At 49.7% G+C, this 24,519-nt stretch overlaps 1 protein-coding gene across 1 annotated transcript; it reads right to left on the reverse strand.

Moving 5' to 3' along the window:
- Nucleotides 1-1,806: 1,806 nt before the first annotated feature.
- Nucleotides 1,807-3,372, reverse strand: LOC120398984 (cyclic AMP-dependent transcription factor ATF-4-like). The gene is made up of 2 exons (XM_039526811.1): nucleotides 3,014-3,372; nucleotides 1,807-2,051 (listed from the first exon to the last, which is right to left on the reverse strand). Exons 1-2 carry the CDS (start codon nucleotides 3,228-3,230, stop codon nucleotides 1,822-1,824), a joined length of 447 nt encoding a protein of 148 aa, XP_039382745.1. The 5' UTR covers nucleotides 3,231-3,372; the 3' UTR covers nucleotides 1,807-1,821.
- Nucleotides 3,373-24,519: the final 21,147 nt, after the last annotated feature.

A 24,519-nucleotide genomic window follows, 5' to 3' on the forward strand; every position in this document is an offset into this window, starting at 1 on the left:
GCAAACTACTGCAGTCTGTGTGTTCCCCTCCTCCCATCCAATCCTGCCTGCAGCAAAGTACATTTTACCTGCTCCCACCGTTATGGCACGGATCCCACTCTCACTGCAGCACTCTAGCGAACAGGGCCGGCTCCAGGCACCAGCGCAGCAAGCAGGTGCTTGGGGCGGCCAATGGGAAGGGGCGGCATGTCCGGCTCTTCGGCGTCGAATCCCTCAGTCCCTCTTGGAGGGAAGGGCCTGCCGCCGAAGAATGAAGCGGCGGCGGTAGAAGTGCTGATTGCGGCTCCTCCCCCCGCCCCCCGGAGCTGGCCCTGCTAGCGAACATCACTATTCCCTGTAGATCCTGTTTGCAATCCACATAGAATTGCATGATGATATCTTTAATGTGCCAAGGAATGCATGCACTTAACTGGATAATGCCAGCAACTGCATTGTGGCTGAAATCGTTCTGAGATTGAAACAATGTGTAGAAGATTAAACTTTTTTTCCCCTTCCATGTCGGTGCTCTTGTTGACTATCAGTATATGAAATCATGACTTGCGTACAACTGCCATGATCTCACTCTGGACTACTGCATTAATAGACTGTGCACATTCAAATACACAGTCCTTGCTTCTCTAGCTGGTAGAAAGAGCAACATCTGGCTACGTGGCCATGAATGTGCTGTACAGAGAACTCGGATGAATTTATTTTTGTAGTAATGAGTACATTGTCAATTGCTCACTAGTGTTCCCTCTTTTCAACGTATTCTGTTTTCTTTTAGTGACTTCTGCTAGTAAATGCTGAATTCCAAAGCCACGTTTCCAGTTGCATTGATTACTAAGTACATCAACATGAGCCTTCTGAACTAAATGGCATTTTAGATAGATTTCCATTCCATTTTTTACTGGGTGTAAATTCTCCCTTGACTTTAGCTTCAGAACACAATTTATACTCAACCCTGATACTAAATACAGGAAAAAATCTCCCAGTTTCAAGAGGCCTCTTCCTAGGGCATCCCATGTTTCGGGTGCCATGATTTCCAAAAGCCAGTTGTCCTTTAATGTTGAATTTCATTTTTCATGCCGTTGTTTGCACTCCTAGTTTACATGTGGACATGGTATTGTTTGAACATGGTACCTGTTGCACTCTAAACCAGTGGTTCTCAAACTTTTGTACTGGTGACCCTTTTTACGCAGCAAGCCTCTGATTGTGACCCCCCTTATAAATTAAAACACTTTTATATTTAACACTATTATAAATGATGGCGGTGAAGTGGAGCTTGGGGTGGAGGCTGACAACTTGCGATCCCCCACATAATAACCTCATGACCCCCTGCGGGGTCACAACCGCCAGTTTTGAGAACCCCTGCTCTAAACTCTTTGAAACGGACACAACAAAATGTGTGCTACACGTACAGAGGAAGTTGTGAACGGCACAGTTTGTGACATGCGTTCTTACCCCAAAATTCAGACCTAAGGCACTGCATATTGGCCTTTCTACCCTAAACCCAACTGTCAGTTTGGTCTGTTTTGGGAGGTAACAGGAGGTGGTCTGCCCTAGAGGAATTGCCCAGGCTTTACCAGGGAGTTTGTCCCTGACCAGCAGAGGACTCTGCAGAACAGACTAGTTGTGTTAACCCTTGGGAGGATACTGATACAGCCTTCTGCTCAAAGGATTTACACTCCAGGAGTAATTTATTTGAAAACAAATTAACCTTTAATTAGCACACACAAAATCCTTAATACAATTTGTCTAATAGGTATACCAAAAGAATAAACCATAAACCTTAACATAACAGGCATATATTAGAATACATACTCTATCAACATATATGCATATTTAAATATCCAGTACTGAGATACTAATTGGGTCAGTTATCAGTGGAGGTTCCTTGTTGTCAATTTCCTGGGTAGGAGGGTCTAATAGATCACACGTGTCTTCCAACGTGGCCATGAGCTCGTCTGGAGAGACGGTGGCTTCCAAGTCATCCATTCCTAACAGGGCATCAAAGTCAAATTCCTTCAGATCCATCTTCTCCACCATCCAATCCATGCCTGAGAAGGCATCCTCTGCAACACAAGGAAACTTAATTACCACAAAAGTACAACAGTCTCACACACACAATCAACTCAAGCCTTCTGAAAAAACTCCAGATACAAAATATTTTGCGTATTTTTTTTCCTCCATCCATTCCCTCGTTGCTAAACTTTTTCATATGCCAATTTGACAAATCTAGTACTTGCAGCAGATTCTGCCGCCATCACTTTCACACGTTCTGCACAGAAGAGGCCTGCTCAGGCCTAATTTTTAGGTCTGACCCAGACTGGACGCAAGCCCACATAACCCTGAAAGGGTCAAATTGTTTTCTAACCTAACCTCAATCCAGCACCGCCACTGCTTCATGCCCAAGGGGTCAGCTCTCCTTTATCTGCCTCTTGTGGCATGAAGAGGCTGCATGCATCAGCAGCTTCATGGCTCTAATCCTGCCACCCACTAGCATGTGAGAGACTCTGACATGCACACTCACTGTACTGTGGAATGAGGTTTCTGGCAGAACCAAGAAGCTGCACCAACCTGACTCCAAGAGGGTTGGGTTGTTTTTCTACTTGATACTTGTCATTTGTCTTGGATGGGTTACAGGGCTCTACTATACAGGACAAAATAACCCTGAGAGTGACTTATGACATTCCATTTCTCTCTGGCTCCTCCAATCTCTACATTGGAATTGAAGTGTTCAAGGAGAGACTTCTAAGAGATAAGTGAAAGCAAATGACAGCAACATTCCCACGTCTTGTGAGATCCTTCCCCAAAGTATAGGCTTCTGAACCGTATGTGGAACATGGAGGAAGATGCTCTTGATGCTAAACAGACACAGCTGTTTCATCCACTTAAAGAGCTCACTGGTTAATTACAACAATGGCAGAATGTTAAGTGATATGCAAATACTTCCTGACAGGACACCTGATGTGAACATCTAGTCTAAACTGATCCAAGCCGATATATTTCCTGTGTGAATAAAGTAATGCCTTACCCTGGCTGTTATCTATGTTTTTGCCCAAACTATCCACAGCCAGCCAGTTGGAGGAGACTGCCTTAGCCTTGTCGCTGGAGAACCCGTGCGAACAGAGGGGCTTGGCCACCTCCAGGTAGTCGTCTAGAAGTCCTAGGTTTTCCTCAGCCACCAAAGATGACTGGTTGAAGGGGGATAGTAAACCCCCCAACAGCATCTCGTTGTTCAAGAGGTTCATCTTGGTCAAGTTTTAATGCTTTTTTGTCAGAGTGTAGATGAGTAGGTGTCTTTGTCAATTGCCAGTTTTAACTGGTTACATCCTGCATGGAGTGGCCAGTAATAACCAGAATACTAATAGGAAGGCATTAAAACATTAAACATATAGTCACACACACAGACATCTAGCTTCATTAACTCATACATATTTCAATGAGAGTCTTCTATTAAAATCATCATGCTTGCTTTCTCCGATGTCTTCTCTTCCCTCAGAGCAGTACTTCTGCTCTGTCTTCTGATGTTGCTCCAAGCTCTGCTCCTCTCTCCTATCTTCTGCGATTTCAGCTCTTATGATGTTCTCCTTCTTGGCCTTGATCTTAATAATTTTGCTGCTGCTGGCTCCACTCACACCGGTGCTGCCTTCTCAGGCAGATGAACTCACACACACAGTTGAACACAGGCTGCCTGAGGCCTGTCAGCTCTCTGCCTTATATACAGTTAACCCACCAATCAGCTTTAAGCCCTTTGGAACATGGGCCTGATTGAAATGGATGCCTTTAGAGCTGGACCTGTTTGAAGACCTGTGTTCTACCTGACTGGCTCCTCTTTTCAGGTGTTTGGAGTGACCTTTATTTCACCCCAGTCTACCTGCTCGCCATTGGCTGAACATTCTAACGAGTTGCCAAGTCTCACAAGATAACAAAGCTTTCACAGCAAGCCCAGACCAAGCCAATCCAATTTCGGAGGCATTGCCCACTGTCGTCAACCCAGCCAAAAACAAGCCAAACATTTCAGAGGGGGTGTTTTTAATGAAAATTCCGTATTTTATTTTTAGTAATAATGTAGGTACACAGAAAAAGGTATGTTGTAACCATTCTGCCAGATAGTCTGCAGCAAACAGGGCCAGGTTCAATATCTAGGGTTTTTTTCTTCAACAATATATAAGGCCTGGTCTACACTATGCGTTTATACCGAATTTAGCAGCGTTAAACCGAATTAACCCTGAACCCATCCACACAATGAAGCCCTTTATATCGATGTAAAGGGCTCTTAATACCGATATCTGTGCTCTTCCCCGATGAGGGGAGTAGTGCTGAAATCGGTATTGCCATGTCAGATTAGGGTTAGTGTGGCCGCAATTCAACGGTATTGGCCCCTGGGCGCTATCCCACAGTGCACCATTGTGACCACTCTGGACAGCAATCTGAACTCGGATGCACTGGCCAGGTAGACAGGAAAAGCCCCGTGAACTTTTGAATTTCATTTCCTGCTTGCCCAGCGTGGAGCGCTGATCAGCACGGGTGGCCATGCAGTCCCAAATCCAAAAAGAGCTCCAGCATGGACCGTACGGGAGATACTGATTCTGATCACTGTATGAGGAGACAAATCTGTTCTTATGAGAGCTCCGTTACAGAAGACGAAATGCCAAAGCATTTGAAAAAATCTCCAGGCTATGATAGACAGAGGCCACAGCAGAGACTCAGCACATTGCTGCATGACAAGTGTAATGGAAAGCCAAAGAATCAAATGGACGCTCATGGAGGGAGGGAGCGGGGACTGAGGACTCCAGCTATCCCACAGTCTCTGCAGTCTCCGAAAAGCATTTGCATTCTTGGCTGAGCTCCCAATGCCTGAAAGGTCAAAAACATTGTCCCGGGTGGTTCAGGGTATAGCTCGTCAATTTACCCCCTTTCCCCCCCATCCCCGAAAGAAAAGGGAAAAAGATCGTTTCTCGCCTTTTTTCAATGTCACCGTATGTCTACTGCATGCTGCTGGTAGACGGGGTGTGCAGCGCTGAACAGCAGCATCCCCTCCCCTTCCTTTCCTGATGGCAGACGGTACAAAAGGGTTGAAAACGTCCTCATAATCCCGTGAGTGCTCCTGGCTGGCCTCGGTGAGGTTGGCCGGGGGCGCCTGGGCAAAAATGGGAATGACTCCCAAGTCATTCCTGGCAGACGGTACAAAAGGATTGAAATCTGTCCTCATCATAGCAGCTAGCTGCTGAGCTCCTCCAGCCCCCCCGCCCTTTCATGTCTAATGAAGATTCTGTACTGCCTGGACTATCATAGCAGCTGGAGGCTGCCTCCCCCTCATTTTATCTCACTAAAAAGTCAGTGTTTCTTATTCCTGCATTCTTTATTACTTCATCACACAAATGGGGGGACATTGCCACGGTAGCCCAGGAGGGTTGGGGGAGGAGGGAAGCAACGGGTGGGGTTGTTGCAGGGGCACCCCCTAGAATGGCATGCAGCTCATCATTTCTGCAGGATCTCTGGGGCTCTGACCCGGAGCGGCTGTGCTCTCTGGTTCTCTAGTAGACTTGCCCCATATTCTAGGCAGGACTGACTCTATTTTTAGACAAAACATAAAGAAGGGAATGACCTGGGGAGTCATTCCCATTTTTGTCCATGTGCCCCCGGCCGACCTCAGCGAGGCCAGCCAGGAGCACCCATGACAGCAGCAGACAGTACAAAAGGACTGATAACCGTCATCTCATCGCCAATTTCCAGTTGCAAATGGTGCTATAGCTGGTAACCGTCTCTGCTACCTTGCAAAGGCAAATTAATGCTGCTGTGTACCACTGCAGTACCGCGTCTGCCAGCAGCATCCAGTACACATACGGTGACAGTGACAAAAGGCTAAACGGGCTCCATGGTTGCCATGCTATGGCATCTGCCAGGGCAATCCAGGGAAAAAGGGCGTGAAATGATTGTCTGCCGTTGCTTTCACGGAGGAAGGATTGAGTGACGACATTTACCCAGAATCACCCGCGACACTGTTTTGGCCCCATCATGCATTGGGATCTCAACCCAGAATTCCAATGGGCGGGGGAGACTGCGGGAACTATGGGATAGCTACCCACAGTGCAACGCTCCGGAAATCGACGCTAGCCTCGGTACATGGACGCACACCGCCGAATTAATGTTCTTAGTGTGGCCGCGTGCACTCGACTTTATACAATCTGTTTTAAAAAACTGGTTTCTGAAAAATTGGAATAATCCCGTAGTGTAGACATACCCTAACACAAAACTGACTCAAGCCTTCCCCAACCAGCATAACCTGTTTTCTGCATTTCTTTTGTTACACTGAACATTGATTTTTTTTTTGCTTCTTGTCTCTTTTAATTTGTATTTTTCCAATACCTATATAGAGTAATCTTGTGGAAAATTATAAATATATATATATATATAAAATATATTTTTTAGATTTTCAGTGCATTTGAAGGATTTAAGAGAGACAGAGGAAAAAACCCCAACCTTTAAGACACTGGCGTATTTTACAGATTGCTTTGGCTTTTCCACAACCTCCACCACTGTTATCCTAAATTTTAGGGTATTATATTATAAAATTATATTACCTACAAACTTGTCTAATGTTAACAAAAGGGTAAACAAGGTTGTGGCCCGCCCTAAAAGAATTGCCAGAGTATTACCGGGGGGCTTGTCTCTGACCTGCATAGGGCTCCGCATTGCAAGCTAATCTTGATAACCCTGAAAGGACCTGGATATAGCCTTCCGCTCAAAGATAGACACACCAGCTGAAATTCTTCGAAAACAGAAATAATTGTTTTTTTAAGGAATTTGGTAGTTCCAGAAAAAAACAGAAGAAATGATCAAAGCGTGATAGGATATAATGGAATCAGTTTATATTAAAGCGGCATAGAAAATAACAGACACAGACTATATAACAATGTAATCATTCACTTAACACTAATATTAACTTTTTAACATTTGCTATTGTGACAAAGTTCCTCTTCTGCCTTGGTGGGTCTTGCGCTTATTGGCGGATTTGCTTGCCTTGGAGATCTTCCCCTCTGGTGGAACCCACAGTCTGGGTCAACTCCTCCTGTGTCTGATCAGGAGTTGGAAGGTTTGGGGGGAACCCGGGCCCACCCTCTACTCCGGGTTCCAGCCCAGGGCCCTATGGATTGCAGTTGTCTAGAATGCCTCCTGGAACAGATGCATGACAGCTACAACTCCCTTGGCTACTTTCCCATGGCCTCTTCCAAACACCTTCTTTATCCTCACCACAGGACCTTCCTCCTGGTGTCTGATAACGCTTGTACTCCTCAGTCCTCCAGCAGCACACCCTCTCACTCTAAGCTCCTTGCGCCTCTTGCTCCCAGCTCCTCACACACACACCACAAACTGAAGTGAGCTCCTTTTTAAACCCAGGTGCCCTGATTAGCCTGCCTTAACTGATTCTAGCAGCTTCTTGATTGGCGGCAGGTGTTCTAATCAGCCTGTCTGCCTTAATTGTTTCCAGAAAGTTCCTGATTGTTCTGGAACCTTCCCTGTTACCTTACCCAGGGAAAGGGGACCTACTTAACCTGGGGCTAATATATCCTGTAGCCATCTGGCCTGACCCTGTCACATATCCCCCCTTTCTGCTCAATGCCACGGGGTTGGGCAACTTGGGACGTTAGGCAGTGTACCCGTGACAAGCCATCTGCATTGCCATGGTGCCATCCAGCCAGGTGTTGTATGGTGAATTGGAAAGGTTGTAGGGACAGGAACCATCTGGTCACCCTTGCGTTCTTCTCTTTATTTTGCTGCATCCACTGGAGGGATGTATGGTCGGTCACAAGGGTAAACCGTCGTCCCAGAAGGTAATAACGTAGTGTTTCCATGACCCATTTCACAGTTAGGCACTCTCTCTCAACCACGGCATACTTCTGCTCTCTTGGGAGGGGTTTCCTGTTGAGGTAGAGAATTGAGTGTTCTTCATCTCCGACCATCTGTGATAGGACAGGTCCCAATCCTACTTCAGATGCATCTGTTTGTAAAATGAATTGTTTGTTGAAGTCTGGGGCTATAAGCACGGGGTTACTGCAGAGGACTGTCCGTAGATCCGTGAATGCTTTCTCTGCGGCCTCTGTCCATTTCACCATGTCTGGACCCCGGGCTTTTATCAGGTCTGTCAGGGGAGTCGGTTTGGTAGCAAAATAGGGAATAAATCGTCGGTCGTACCCCACCACACCCAGGTTGGGTTGTCCTCCAGCGGCAGTTACAGAGCTGCTGCTGGCAAAGACTGCTGACTTGGTTGCAATAGCAGCTGTTGTCAGGGCAACCTTAGGATTCTCTTGCTGCTGCTTGAGGCTTCTTGCAGGCAGTTGCTCTTCAGAACCCCAAAGCAACCCCCACTCTAAACCTCACAAAACTCCAGCCAAAGCCTGGCTAAAACCCTTTTCATTTCAGGTAGATGTTCTTCAGATGGCTTCTTTTCTTCAGAGGAGTCTTGCAGCTTCTGTTGTTATGCTGATAAAAATACACAGGTTCTTTTCAGGGGACAAGGCAATATGCCACGTTTATTATGAGAACACAATTTGATTTATAGCCAATAGCTAATATCTACATATTACACATACATCAAATATGCACATACATCTGCAGCTGCTGTATAGTTACCAGTCCTGGACATAGCTTGGGTCTGTAGCTTGGGTTTGCAGCTTGTGGCGGCTAACTGGCCAGGAAAGCTGGGCATGAGGAAGAGCAGGGTCTCTGTCGGGCACGCACCGATGCCCTTCAATATCGTCAGCAGAATGTTAACCAAAATCTTCCATCTCACTCATCCTTTTTATAGGCTTCAGTTTGAACAAGAGTCTATGGGTCTTGCTGTGTCACGCTGCCTCTGGGTTCGGTGTGATAGATCACCCGTCAATTGCAGACATGACTTTCAGCCTGGGACCTGACTTTGATCTTGTTTCAACTGCACCTTTGTTCTTTTCGGGTGGACTCTTCTCACTCTTTTGGGGCTGTTGTCTGCGTCTTCAGCCGCTGGTGTTTGCATTTAACTTTATCAGGACAGTCTGGGGCTGGAGGCTGACTCCATTGTCCATGCATACCTCATTCACACATCTGAACTAAGTTAATAAGGTTACAGCAGGGTTTTGCAAAATGGAGTAAACATTTCAAAATGGAGTTTGTTATAATATGGAGTCTTAATGAGCAGCTTTATTGCCATTTATCCGGTTATTGCAATAACCGGTTTTATGAATGAACTGTGTTTCATTCTTAAAACTTTACACATGAAGTCATATTAATAAAGTCTTAATAGTATTAAATAAAAAAAAAATCTCATTCTTCATCTTTACGGTTGTGTGCACCAGTCGGTGTCCTCACTGCACATGTGCAAGTGAGTGACAACCAATCACACCCTCTGGTGGGAAATTCTAAAAAAAAAAAAAAAAAGCAGACCCCCCCCCCTACACCCTCCAAACCCTGCAACCCACTACTATAACACATTAAAAGCAACTTTTAAAAAACCCGACCCAAATCGGCTTATTGTAAGCGTACTGGGCAATGTCCTCCTTGAAGTTTTTGCAAGTGCACCAATATAATCAACCTGCAACCTGGCCCAGGACCTTCTAGTCTTTGATGTCCCAAGGGTCCCTTTACTAGTTTGGTATGGCACTTGTTTATATATTGCTCCACATACTTGGCCACCATCCTGTCATTTGTAGCCTACTAAGGCCTTGTCTACACTACAAGACTATTTCGAATCTACTTAAGTCGAATTTGTGGATTCGACCTTATGAAGTTGAATTTGTGTATCCACAGTAAATACACTAATTCGAATTTCTGAGTCCACATTAACGGGGCCGGCGTCGACTTTCGAAGCGGTGCACTGTGGGAAGCTATCCCACAGTTGCTGCCCATTGGAATGCTGGGTACAGCTCCCAATGCCTGCTGGGGGAAAAAATGTGTCGAGGGTGGTTTTGGGTAACTGTCGTCATTGAACCGTCAATCACGCCCTCCCTCCATGAAAGCGCCGGCGGGAAATCTGTTCGCGCCCTTCTCTGGTCGGTTACAGCGCGGACGCCACAGCACTGCAAGCATGGAGCCCGCTGCGATCATCGCTGCACTTATGGCCGTTGTCAACTCCTCGCACCTTATCGTCCACCTCTTCCACAGTCAGCTGCTGAGAAATCGGGCGAGGAGGCTCCGGCAGCGCGGTGAGGAGAGTGGCGCAGACCTCTCACAAAGCAGGGTACACCGCGCAGTGGAGATCATGGTGGCAATGGGTCAAGTTCATGGTGTGGAACGGCGATTCTGGGCCCGGGAAACAAGCACGGACTGGTGGGACCGCATAGTGCTGCAGGTCTGGGATGAAACAGAGTGGCTGTGAAACTTCAGGATGTGTAAGGGCACTTTCCTTGAACTGTGTGACTTGCTGTCCCCTGCCCTGAAGCGCCAGGACACACGGATGCGAGCAGCCCTGAGTGTGCAGAAGCGAGTGGCCATAGCCCTCTGGAAACTTGCAACGCCAGACAGCTACCGGTCAGTAGCGAACCACTTTGGCGTGGGCAAATCTACCGTGGGGGTTGCTGTGATTCAAATAGCCCACGCAATCGTTGAGCAACTGCTCTCAAAGGTAGTGACTCTCGGAAACGTCCAGGTCGTCATAGATGGCGCGATGGGATTCCCAAACTGCGGTGGGGCTATAGATGGGACTCACATCCCTATCCTGGCACCAGCCCACCAGGCCAGCGAGTACATTAACCGAAAGGGCTACTTTTCAATGGTGCTGCAAGCACTGGTGGACCATAGGGGACGTTTTACCAACATCTTCGTCGGGTGGGCGGGCAAGGTTCATGACGCGCGTGTGTTCAGGAACTCTGGTCTGTTTAGACGCCTCCAGGCAGGAAGTTTCTTCCCGGACCACAAAATAACGGTTGGGGATGTGCAGATGCCTACAGTGATCCTCGGGGACCCAGCCTACACGCTAATGCCCTGGCTCATGAAGCCCTATACAGGCGCCTTGGACAGTGAGAAGGAACTCTTCAACTACCGGCTGAGCAAGTGCAGAATGGTGGTGGAGTGTGCTTTCGGACGTCTCAAGGGGAGATGGCGGAGCTTACTGACTCACTCGGACATCAGCGAAAAGAATATCCCCGTAGTTATTGCTGCTTGCTGTGTGCTCCACAATCTCTGTGAGAGCAAGGGCGAGACCTTTTTGGCCGGATGGGAGGTTGAGGCAAATCGCCTGGCTGCTGTTTACGCTCAGCCAGACACCCGTGCCGAAAGAATATCCCAGCGGGAAGCGCTGTGTATCCGGGAGGCTTTGAAAGCAAGTTTCCTCGGAGAGCAGGGTAACCTATGACTCTCCACTTGATTTTAAGAGAAGCTGATCCTGGGTCTGTGTCTCTATGTGTTGAGTGAGATCTGCGGTTACATACCCCGTTCTCCAAGTTTCCCCCACTTCCAAAACACGTTTTAAAACAAATTAAATGGAACAGTAATTGTTAAAGCAACAAAGAATCCTGTGGCACCTTATAGACTAACAGACGTTCTGCAGCATGAGCTTTCGTGGGTGAATACCCACTTCTTCAGATGCAAGTAATTGTTAATAAATCTTTCTTTTACTTTGCATTTCCATTCAGGGGTTGAAACATGGACGCATACTGTGCTGGGTACGGTGTGCACTGATGTACAGACCGCTTGTACAATAGAGGAATGACAGCCTCCTGCTCCTACATAGGTCTCTGGGGTGGGGGACGGTTGCAGGTGGTTGTGCATGAAGGGGTGGGTTTGCAGGAAGGGGCGAGGGGTGCCGTCTTTGGATAGGGGTTTGGATGACGGCTGTGGGTTTGGGCATAGGAAGGGGTGAGGGGTGTGGGGGAAGGGTGAGTATCTGTCCGTGGATGAGGGCTCTTGTTGGGGCTCAGGGCAGCGGAGAGGCTCGTGGCTACGGTGGAAGTGAATGGTAAGGGCAGCATGCCTTAACATTCGGGGATGGCAGGCGCTAGGACCCTGGACAAGCGTACACATCACCGAATGACCCGGGGCAGCATACACCACACAGACTGACCCTGGTGCCTAGTGACTGCAGTCTGTGTGTGCCCTGCAGTTGACCCTGCCCCCAAGTCTGTACCCTGGTAATGTAGGCTATCCAGTGCAATTAAAAATCCCCTCCCCCCCCACACACACAAAGTCTTCTTACACGAAAAACGTGAAGGAAACAGTGAATAACAGCAAACCGCTTTTAATAATCTACTACACAGTGGGGGGATGAAACTTGGATTTGGGACTGGGTGATCCTGTAAGGGAAGCGCTTCTACAAATTTATAGCGTGAGAGGTGTCTGGTACATTAGCGCTCTGCTGTGGTGCAGTGACAGTTCTCACGGCCCCTACCGCCCCTCCTTCTTGTAATTTTGGGTGAGGGGGGGACAGGACTTCTTGGCGTTGGAGGGCAGTTGCAGATACAGTGCAGGGGGGCTCTCTCCTCCTGCCTGCGGTCCTGCAGAACATCTACAAGGCGCCGGAGCGTGTCCGTTTGCTCCCTCATTAGCCCAAGCAGCGTTTGAGTCGCCTGCTGGTCTTCCTGCCGCCACCTATCCTCCCGTTCGATGTGTGTGCGATGCTGCTGACATAGGGTCTCCCTCCACTGTCTCTGCTCTGCCGCCTCGGCTGTGGAGCAGGCCATCAGTTCCGCGAACATCTCGTCCCTAGTCTTTTTCTTTCGCCGCCTAATGTTAGCCAGCCTCTGCGAGGTGGATGACGGGGCAGTCCGGGAAAGAGCCGAAGCTGTGTGATGGGAAAAAGTAAGTGATTTCCTTGAACAGATACATGTTTGCGAACAATGAACACAGTCTAGTCAGTTTCTGTGAACAAGACCATACAGGGCACCTAGTCTCACGAGATCTCAGGACAAGTTCGAGATTTCGGAATACGCTTTCAGTGGTTGCGGTCTTGCACAGGAGGGATGCCAAGCGGGGAGGGACAGCTGAATCCGTCTAGCAGCCAGTCCTGGTAAGCCTTACAGTAGAGTCTGCTTAACAGTTAATGGATAGCTGTGCCCTCCCGCTAAAGGCAATTTGGAAAGCATAAAGTCTGAGCCTTTTCCAGCCCCTCCCGGCAGTGCACAGGAAAGATCACTGTATGCTTTTCCTCTGTGGCCTCCAACACGTGGCTGTTAAGCGAGGGTCATTCTTATGCAAAGTAAAAGTCTACCATTCACAATAGTAACAGTACACTAATTGCCCTAATTAGATGCAGCACTTCCAGAACGACATTACCCTGAGGCGGGTCACTTGGAGTCAGAGAGAGCGGATGCTAAGAGAAGCCCTGGACAGACCAGGACCATATGCTGCCATGCTTGTGGAGGCGATGATTCCCCTTTACATTAGGATGGCCTGGCGCGGAAGAGTGTGCTTCCACGGAGCACCAAATAAGGCACCTCTCCCCAGGAACCTCCTGCGGAGGCTTTTCGAGCACCTCTTTGAGAGCTTTGTTGAACTGTCCCAAGAGGATTATTGTTCAATCCCTATATGTGTGGACCTATTTTTTATATAGTTTGACATTGAAAATTTTTTATATAGTATTTCTATTTTTTCTATACCTGTTTTTTAAAAAATAAATGTTTCCATGTTTATAGCACTTACCGCCTGATCCTTCCCCTGATTCTGAGTCCGGTTCGGTTGGTAGAGGATCTCTGTGAGGGTGATGAAGAGATCCTGGCTGTCAGGGCAAGCGGTATTGTGTTCGCTGTCGCCTGCGCCGTCCTCCACAAACCCTTCCTCATCTTCCCCATCGGCGAACATCGCCGAGGAACTGTCCAGGTACACTATGCCATCCTCAGAGTCCACGGTCACTGGTGGGGCAGTGGTGGCAGACCCACCGAGAATGGCATGCAGTGCCTCGTAGAAGCGGCATGTCTGGGGCTGTGCTCCGGAGCGTCCGTTTGCCGCTCTGACTTTTTGGTAACCTTGTCTCAGGTCCTTGACTTTCACGCGGCACTGCATCGCATCCCGGCTGTATCCTTTGTCTATCATGGCTTTGGAGACCTTCTCGAAGGTCTTTGCATTCCGCTTGTTGGAGCGCAGCTCTGAGTGCACAGACTCCTCGCCCCACACAGCGATCAGATCCATGACTTCCCGGTCAGTCCATGCTGGGGACCTCTTTCTATTCTGGGATTGCCCGGACTCCTCTGCTGGAGAGCTCTGCATCGTTGCAGGTGCTGCGGAGCTCGCCCCGATGTCCAACCAGGACGTCAGATTCAAAGTGCCCAGACAGGAAAAGGAATTCAAATTTTCCCGGGTCATTTCCTGTGTGGCTGGTCAGAGAATCCAAGCTCGGACTGCTGTCCAGAGCGTCAACAGAGTGTTGCAGTGTGGGATAGCTCCCGGAGCTACTAAGTTCGATTTGCATCCACACCTAGCCTAATTCGAGCTAGCCATGTCGAATTTAGCGCTACTCCACCTGTTGGGGTGGAGTACCAAATTCGAACTAAAGAGCCCTCTAGTTCGAATTAAATGGCTTCCTGGTGTGGACGGTTGAGCGGTTAGTTCGAATTAACGCTGCTAAATTCGATTTAAAGTCCTAGTGTAGACCAGGCCTAAGAGTATTTTCTATTCCTAAATGTCCATTATTAAGAACTAAGGCAACCTTTTTAAGCACAAGATCACTTGTTGAATTTAAGTGAAACCCAGGATCTACCTCAAAGAAAATGTAGAAATAACAGTTTGTTATATAAAGCCGAGATCAAGCACTTAATATGGTATATATAATTATACATTTCCTTACTTACTGAGTCTGTGTGACACTTGTGACTGCACATTATCTGCCAGTGTCTTGAAATTCGGGTTGTAATTTGAAATAGCTAGTAGGATGCAGTCCTGCCGATGAGCATCTCCTGAGGCGGGTGCGATACTTGAACTTGATCATCTTCGTTTGTGAGAACGCTGTCTCACAAAGATAGGTGGAACCAAAGTAAACGTTCACCTTTAAAGCACAGGACAATAGAAGGGGATACTTTTCTCAGTTTAGGAGCCCGCCCCCCAAATTGCTGTCCCTTGATCTGGCTTTCAGCTCAATGTCACTTTGCATGGTAATTATCTCCATATCAATTCCACTACTTTGTAAATCAAACCCCTGATGGAATGTCGCAGCCCAGCCCACCAATGTCTGCTGGAAGGAACGAATTTGAGATCACATGATGATTGGCTCCATCACATCTAATTCTTGAAATCACGTATTGAATTCCTCTGCTAATTTGGCCAGCTGTGCACAGAACTTTTCTGGGTGGAACCATTTTTCTTTGTCTTCAATTTTTTCTAGTATTTTCTCCAGACTCGGGAAGTGCTGCAGCATTTTATCCTTTAACTGGGAGGGCCACAGACCCAGTTTCAAGTTGAATACATTCACCGCTCTGATCATATGTGATCAGTCTCTGTCCTTTCCATAGGTGTGCAAAGCACATGTCATTAGAGTGTGCACCCAGGGAATTTTATTTATTTTTTTAAAAGGCGAACATTTATTGAATAATCATAAAGGACATTATTTTTATTCATCAAACAAACTAAAGAAACTAAAACTTAATGTAAAAAAATTAAGTTTAGTTAACAACTAAACAACTTAAAAACAACTTAAAAAATAAGACACAAAATACCAAAGTTTTGCTGTAGTGATAACCAGGCAGGGCCGTCCTTAGCCATAGGCAGAACAGGCAGCCACCTAGGGCACCACTAGGTCTGGGGGCACTGCTCTGCCGGGAGCCTGGACAGATGGGAAGCAGTGGAGCATGTAAGAGCAGGGCTGCTGGGTCCTAGAGAGAGCCAAATGCAGCACAGTCTGAGGGAAGGGATTGGCTGCTGGGGTCTCTGGGAAGGGGTGGGGGAAGGAACTCACCTGTAGGGTGACCAGATGTCCCAATTTTATAGGGACAGTCCTGATTTTTGGGTTTTTTTCTTATATAGGCGCCTATTACCCTCCACCCCCGTCCCGATTTTTCACATTTGCTGTCTGGTCACCCTAGGTGGGGGTAATTGGTGCCTATATAAGACAAAGCCCCAAATATCAGGACTGGCCCTATAAAATCAGGACATCTGGATTTGGTCACCCTAGCTGGGGAGTGCGTCTCTCCCCTGGGCTGGCAGTGATCCATCTCATCCGGGGGGAGCTGCACAGGGCAGGATGAGCTGCTGGGGCTCCATGGGTGCCCCGTCCCTGAGATCAGATGCTATTCTAACTTCACCATGGTCTGTTGGGCTGGCAGTGGTGCCCATTGGCGTTTGATCGGAGCTGAGGGTTTGCTGCTGCTGTTGCCATTCTGCACCCCAAGAGGTGGATTTTGGGGTCCTGCAGTTTTCCACCTATCTCCTCCTCTACTGCAGCTGTTGGACCAGCAGGTTGGGGGGTGAGCCAAGCAGGAAAGCAGTACTGCATTGCCATTTAGATTCTCATTTAACACATTTGTTCACCAAAAATGCTTGCTAACAATCTTGAATTCAATTTCAATATTATTTTTTTTAAATCAGTATCTTAGCCAAAACCAGAAAATTAAGTTGTTGACAATTATTTGTGACAAGTTTGGTATGGGGAAGGGAGTGGGCCAGTTTTCACCAGAGAAACAAAAAATGTTGACTGACTTTCCTATAGCCCTGTTACTGCTAAATAGAGCCCTCCAACAACTGTAATATGCTCATCTCCTTACTAATGTATAGAGCAGGGGTTGGCAACCTACGGCACATGTGCCAAAGGTGGCACGCAAGCTGATTTTTGATGGCATGCAGCGGCGGGCTGAGCGGCTCAGCCTGCCGCTGCTCTGAGGTTCCAGCTGCTGCCCCATTGCCACCCGGGGTCCCGGCCACCAGGCCCACTCAGCACTCACTGCTGGCCTGGGGACCTCCAAGGAACCCCAGGCTGGCAGTGGGCTGAGCAGGCTAGGGGCTGATACCCCGGCTGAGCCACTCAACCTGCTGTCGGCCTGGGGTTCCATTCACTCAGCTGGCAGGGGGCTGAGCAGGACTAAATTCAAGGAAATAGGAAAACAAGAGCAACTAATGACAAAGTGCAAGAACCTAGAGCAGTGGTTGCCAGAGGAAGGACTGTGGCAGTGGATGAGCATCTGCCGAAATGCCGCCGAAATTATCGGCGGCAAGCAGCATCATCCAGAGGCGTCGCCACTGAAATGCCGCCGAATTTTGGTGGCATTTTGGCGGATGCTTGTCCGCCGGCCAGTACGCAGGCGTACTGAGAGGCCCGTGGGGGCGCCGTGGCACCCGCGGGCACCGCGTTGGGGACCCCTGACCTAGAAAGTCTCCTGAAGCACGGCGATCATTTTGATTTAAATGGACTTGAACTGTATGAAGAATTGAGTACATTGTCATCAATGTTGCCACATGCAAAATCGATGATGGACGTTGTACAGTTTATTCATACCAGCAAACTTGTTGACATATATCCTAATGTGTACATTGCCACTCGTATTCTACTGACAAGTCCTGTAACAGGTGCATCAGGAGAATGGAGTTTCTCAAAACTAAAGCTCATTAAAAACTATCTCCGCTTTACAAGGAGTCAGGAACACTTGACTGGTCTTGCTATTCTTGCAATCAAACAAGACATCACTTTGTCTTTGTCATACAACGATGTGTGACTGGGTCCTTTCCTCTCCCCCCCCTGCCCGCTGTGCTCTTTGCTGTTCCAATAAAGCACTGCGAGCCTTTTCTTGATGCAGCACCCGTGGCTTTTATTCACACCAAGTTCCCACCACCAGTGATACTATTTACAGAGCCTTACAGATCTTACTGTCTCCTCTTTTACAGGGAGTCTCCCCCCAGCCTGGAGACTGCCCCTTCCCTGGCCATTCCCTCTGTTGCCGGCACAAAGGCCTGAGGCGACAGCAACAGTGGTTCGTTGCCCGGTGTGCTTCACTCCAATAAACACACCAAGGTGGAGAAGCAAACAAAGTTTATTTGAGATCTCAAAGCTCGGTGCTCGGAGGCAGACAAGTCTCAAATCGAGCACACACCATACAAACTGCTCTCTCTTTTTATACATGATTTTAGCTAAGCATCTCTATTACCCCCCACTACCTACCCCCCTTCCCCCCCTTCCCCTTCCTTCTTCCTTAGGTTCCCGTACAGCAAGTACATTATAAAGTAGCAATTACACTAAGCAGGTTAAATTATACTTGGCAGCAAACATATTATCTCGTTAGTAACTTTTTTTTTTTTTGACCGGTTATTTTGTTTCACTCCCTTCAGCCAGGTGCAAGCAGGCTTTATAATTGCCTCCTGGTATCAGTGTTGCACTGATAACTAGTTGCCACGCATTCCATTCTCGGTTACTGGCTTGTAAGGTCGATTACAGTTTAACATGGGGCCCTTTAGGTTAACATAAAATAACTTTGGTTCATTCAGGCCTAATACAGATGCCTGATGCCACCAACACCTCCCTTGCTCTGGCTGCCAGCCAGCCTTTATGGCTCTTCAACCGGCAGGCCCACAGGTGCAGCCAGTTCCAGAGGCCAGGCACCAGACTTCTCCCCAGCCCCAATCTGTTTCCCCTGATTGGGGCTGGCTGAGCAGGCGCTAATTAGGTGCCCTTGCAGCAGCACCCTGCTACATACCTCCCCCCTTAAGTTGGTGCCAGGCCTGGTCTCCCTCGACCTCGCTTCCCTCAGCCCAAGGTATTACTATGCGGTGGGGCCCCCTGCCCAGCTGAGGAACCCCCAGGAACAACCCGCTGTGGCTTTGGCACACCCCACCCACAAAAGGTGCATTCAGTAGGGGGTGGGGCACCTCAAAGGTCCACGCTCACCCAGAGGTCCTCACACCATTCACACGGCTGGGCCGGCCGCTCCCGAGGCTCCCAAGGCTCCTCCTCCTGCTTCACTGGGGGTGTTGACTCAGAGCCCGCTGCAACAAGTTGGCCCCCTGGTTCTGGTCAAGGCCCTCTGCCCCTGTGCTGTGGGGCCTCCCCCTGCTGAGCGTCTTCTACCTCCCCGAGGGCTCCCTCCCCCGGGAGCTCCCTGGGCTTCTCAGTCATTCCCCCATTTGCTACTTTGGCTCTGTTGTCTAGGCTGTTCTAATTTTCCCCCTGGAGGTTGTGGGGCCTTCCCTGGCTCCCGAGCCGCCTCCCCCAGGGCCTTGCCCTCCCTTTCCAGGGTTCTCTTTCCCCTCTTTCCCAGTTGCTTCCCCACGGCTGCCTTTCCCCTCAGGGGAAAGCGCCAGCCCTGCCCCAGGACCACGGGGTAAGCTAACCCCTCAATTACCCCCACCCGCTTCCAGGTAAACCGCCCATCCACTTCGAGAGGTACCTGGGCCACGGGACAACATTTCCTATCCCCATGGATGCATTCCATCCACATCCGTCCCCCAGGGATAAGCCAGTGCGGCTTCACCATGCGCCGCTGTATAAAGGAGCGGGCGGAGGCCGTGTCCACCAGACCCCTCTGGGGCCTTTTGCCTACCCGCACCGGGATGGTGGTCAACCCACGCCTCCTTTCCCCCGCCCCACTCCTAGTCCATCCACAAAAGTCCGCCGCTCCACACTCCATCACCGGGCAGTCCCGACACTTGTGTCCCAGCTGACCACACCGCCAACACACGAGCTGCCCTGGGTGGCTAGGGGTCCCCTTGGGCTCCTCTCGTCGCTTGTCCGGCGGCTTCACCCCGTCGTGCTCACGGGGTTTCCTGCCCCCCTCTGGGTCTCCTGGGACTCGATGCTCCCTTGCTGGGAAGTCAGCCTCTGCATACTCCTTGGTCCTTTGCACGGCCGCTTCCAGAGTGGCCGGCTGATGTCACCGCACCCAAACCCGCACACTGTCAGGGAGGCCCTGTAGAAACTGTTCAAGGACCACCTGGTCCATTATCTAGCCCACTGTGTGGGCATCGGGCCTCAACCACCGGGTTGCCCAGTACGTTAACTTTTGCGCAAAGGCCCGGGGTTGCACGCGCCCTGTCCACCGGGCTGCCCGAAGCTTCTGACGATATTTCTCGGCCGACAGCCCGAGGCAGTCCAGGATCGCCGCCTTCACCGCATCGTAATCCCTGGCTTGGGTCTCCATCAGAGCCATATACGCGGCCTGCGCCTCCCCGGTGAGATAAGGGCCCAGCCGCAGGGCCCAGGTGATCCGGTCCCAACCGGCGCCCAGGGCCACCTGCTCAAAGGTACCCAAAAAGGCATCGGGGTCATCGGCGGGGGCCATTTTACAAAGGCTGAGGCCTGGAGTCCGGGTACCATCCCCCACAGCAGGACTCACCAATCTCTGCAGGAGCTGTTGCTGTACAGTCGACTGCTCTTTGATGAAGTCCTGGAGGGCTTTTTGTTGCTCGGTTTGCCAGACAAGGAGAGCCTGCCGCTCCACCTGGTGGGACTCCTGGAAGGACTGTAGCGTCTTCTGCATTTCAGTCTGTTGTTCAGCAAGCCATTGCAGGGTGCTCTCCATGCCCAGGCCGCCACACTGCGTCTATGGCAAGGGTCCCGGACAAGCCCCTATGTGTAACTGGGTCCTTTCCTCGGCCCCCGCTGTGCTCTTTGCTGTTCCAATAAAGCACTGCGAGCCTTTTCTTGATGCAGCACCCGTGGCTTTTATTCACACCAAGTTCCCACCACCAGTGATACTATTTACAGAGCCTTACAGGTCTTACTGTCTCCTCTTTTACAGGGAGTCTCCCCCCAGCCTGGAGACTGCCCTTTCCCTGGCCATTCCCTCCCTTGCTCTGGCTGCCAGCCAGCCTTTATGGCTCTTCAACCAGCAGGCCCACAGGTGCAGCCAGTTCCAGAGGCCAGGCACCAGACTTCTCCCCAGCCCCAATCTGTTTCCCCTGATTGGGACTGGCTGAGCAGGGGCTAACTAGGTGCCCCTGCAGCAGCACCCTGCTACAGATGTTATTACTGATTTTGCAGCCAAAAAAGCCAGAAAGATTGCTTTTAATTAAAAACTAATCCTTGTTTCAATACCTCTTCATATAAATTTCCAATAAAATGTTGACAAATTAAAAAAAATGATATTATTTGCATCATTCTGTCACATCAGAATTTTTTCTATAGTGCTACTTCTTTAGTGCTAGTCCATCAGCATTACAATGTGCTTCATTAACTTAAACTGGTTTTAATAACATGCATGTGGCAAGTTTTCCAATAGTGTAAGCTTCTGTTTGTGTTGCTAAGAGCAAGACAGGCACAGGGACACCAGTTTAATAATCCCGCCTAATGCACCATAAATCCTAAGGACGGCCCTGTAACCAGGTGTTATACAGTCAACTTTCATGGTCTTTATCTTTAACCAGATAATGAGCTAATCCAAATCGACCAAAACAGATTAAAGTTTCTTCATCTTCCTGTCCTGGAGAATGGGATGTCGCTCACCAGGTGTTATGGACTTACATTCCTCAATCACATCATTGTAATTAACTGACGAAGCCAATTCCTGTTCAATGTTGTAACGGGTCAGACTCACCCCTGCGGCGCCTCCTGCTGGTCACTCTGGGGAATTAGCTCTTTCCAGCCCTGGAGCGTCCTCTGCAGGCCGGCGATCCACCTGTTTGCTACTGGCCCCGTGTCCCTCCCAGGACCCGAGTGCCCCTTTGACTGGGTCTCCCCCTCCCAGAGGAACCCCCACCCCACTAGCCCCACTTCGCCTCAGTGCTGGCTACTGCCCAGTCTCTGTCTAGCCCCCGTTCGCTGGGGCAGACTGCAGTATCAGCCACTCATCATCGGCAAAGGGGATTTGGACCTGCTGCCTTGGCCCCCCCTAGGTTGCCCTCTGCAACCCCAGTACCCTTGTTGCCCTATGCTAGGCCGCAGCCTGGGGTTTTCTAGGCTGGAGCTTCCCCAGCTCCTCAGCCTTTCCCCAGCCCTGCTTCACCCTAGGTACCTTGCCTAATTCCCTGCAGCCAGGCCCTTCTCCCTCTACAGGCAGAGGGAGAGTGACTGGGCTCCTGGCTCATAGCCTTTTATAGGGGCCAGCTGTGGCCTGATTGGGGTGTGGCCCAGCTGCGGCTACTTCCCCAATCAGCCCAGCTTTGAGAGCAGCAGCTCTCAAGCCCTGCCAAGCCGCTTTTAAACCCCTCAGGGCAGGAGTGGGTACTCAACCCACTACACACTTCCCCCCTTAAAACTCCCACCCCGGGGAATCAAGGGGCCTTCTGGCCTGTGCGACCCGGAGGTGTCCCGCCAGCCGCGCCTGCTTCTTCTCACTGTCTCTCAGTTTGAAGACCAGGGCTTCCTTCTCCTGGCGGGCTTTTTGGAGCTCTGCCTGTGCCATCTGCCGGGCCTGCTCCGCAGCCTTTAGCCGAGCCCGCAGATCCTGGTCCCCCAGGCAGTCTTCCTGAGCCCTCCACGCCCAGGGTCTGGGTCCCCTTGGTGGTCCGTCCCACAACCACTTGGGTCCATTTTGTTTCTTTGATCTGTCTCTTCTGGGCCCCAGCCTCTTGCTGGGCCCACTCCGTCTGGGTCTCTCTCTCTGTGACTGGCGGGGTGATGGTCTGGGTCCCAGCCTCCTGCGGGGTCCCCACGATTGCCACCTCTGCCGGTGTCACCTTTTCTGGATCCAGTGTGGCCCCTTCCGGACCTCCAGACACCTCCCTTGGCCGACCCTCAACTCTCTTGAGGGGGCAGTGCCTCCTAATGTGGCCCGGCTTCTGGCAGCCCCAGCAGGCTCCTTGCCTCCTCACTGCCTTGGGCCTTCTCCGTCCCTTCGCGGGCCTAGCCTTCCCTGGGCTGCCCTGCATCATGCTCCCTGGGCCTGGACAGCAGGGCTGTAGCAACAAAGAACGTGGCCCCCTCCGAACATATGTCCAGGGCCCCTTACAATGCAGAAACTGGAATGTGGTATTTATTTTATACAATATACAGGGTTCATATTATGTATACATAGGCCTACAGTGTACATGTATTCCGTATTTACGCAAAGCACTTCTTTCGAGCCTTGTTCTCTGCAAATTGGTTAATCAATGCGTCATAGTCCAGAGATCTGGCAATCTTGTTTTTGATTGAGATAACTGCAAGTGCAGAAAGCCTGTCATCTGTCATGGTTGAGCGCAGGATATTCTTGATCAGTTTCATTCTGCTGAAGCTCCTTTCAGCACCAGCGACAGTAACTGGTGTGGTCAGAAGAATTCTGATGCAAATGCAAATATTCGGATATATCTCCTGAAGGCTGTTCTTGTATATGTACGTTAAAAAATTGTTTGCCGTGACAAGTCCTCTCTCTTTCTCGATGACATAAATAAAACGATTCAATTCCATTATGAGTTCGTTGGCATCAATGTCTCCCATTTTTCTTTCAAAATTTTTGCTGTGATTCTCCAGTTCATTTTCTCTGTGACACTGCTTCAGGCTGTTAGCATTGTACAGAAATCCAAACAACTTATACCACTCCACGAGTTGGTCAAATCGCGACGAAACAGAAGATATGGCCTGATCAGTGAGAACAAGAAAGAACTGCGATTTGAATTTTTCTTCGGCAGAAAGACGACTCGAATCATTTGCACATTCGTAATCAAACATTCTCTTCTTACGTCGCACCCTGGTTTCTGGAAACACCTGCTCAGTACCCATATGCTCTGCTATTTCACGTGCATTTGTGACCACAGTTATATCCTGTATTTCGATAGTCTTCCAAAAACTTCATTGTAGCACCGACTTCTGCCTGCAGTACGTCAATTGACACATCTGGTGACTGAATTAATTTGCTGGTTTTATTGACGTGAAATAGTATATCGTACCACGTGTACACAGAACAAAAGGCCACGTAGTAACATGGTCTAAAAGCGCACTGGCTTCTGTTGCTGTATTGCCATCTTTCTTTTCGAGCGTGTGATGGGCCAGGTGCCCCAGCGCCCCCTCGTGGCAGGGGCGGGTTGGGGCCTAGTGCTGCACCACTCGCTTGTCCTTCGGTCTGCCCCTGGTGGGGTAGGGGACTCGGGCCTCCCTCTCCCAAAGCCCGACCCAGGGCCCTGTTTGTGGCAAGTTCTCCTTGCCTCTACTGCAGCTTTAAGGCTGTCAGTCTCTACAATGCCCCTGGGTCACTTCCTACCCTGCCTGGCCGGACGTCTGCGTTGTGGGAGCGGCTCCCCCGTAGGTCCGTCACTGCTGGCGTCCCTCCGCTCGGCTGGCGCCCGGTCCGAGCTCCTGGGCTCTCCTCTGCAGAGGCTGATGGTCAGCCCAGACTGAGCAGACCTGCAGGCTTTTATACTGGTCTGCCAGTTGGAGCATGCCCAGCAGAACTTCCTGGGCGTGGCTTCCTCTGCTAGTAAAGAAGGGTTAACCCCTGCTGTACCAGTGCAGGGCTGCCCTGCCCCGTCACAGAGCGCAACAAAAACAAAAAATGGCATCTTTCTGAACTGAGTACATTAACCATGAATGTCTTATTTTCTCACCATTTGCCATGGTTCGATAGAAATGAGTACTTGTCAACCTCCGTCTTTCCTCGTTAAATGGAAATTCGTAACTTTCATTCTGCTGCGGTGGGCCACATGCAACAATGTCACACACTTGCCTGTCCGATATTATAGACGGCCAATCTCCTGGATCATCAGTCAGTGGTTCAGATTCAGATACTTCTTTCCCAGCAGCAG

This window comes from Mauremys reevesii, linkage group 2 (genome assembly GCF_016161935.1).
Source record: "Mauremys reevesii isolate NIE-2019 linkage group 2, ASM1616193v1, whole genome shotgun sequence".
Lineage (NCBI taxonomy): Eukaryota > Metazoa > Chordata > Testudines > Geoemydidae > Mauremys > Mauremys reevesii.

Coding starts and splice junctions, on each gene's coding strand:
- LOC120398984 (XM_039526811.1), bottom strand. CDS start 3,230: ATGAACCTCTTGAACAACGAGATGCTGTTGGGGGGTTTACTATCCCCC. Junction 2,052..3,013: donor AAACATAGATAACAGCCAGG/GTAAGGCATTAC, acceptor CTTGTGTTGCAG/AGGATGCCTTCTCAGGCATG.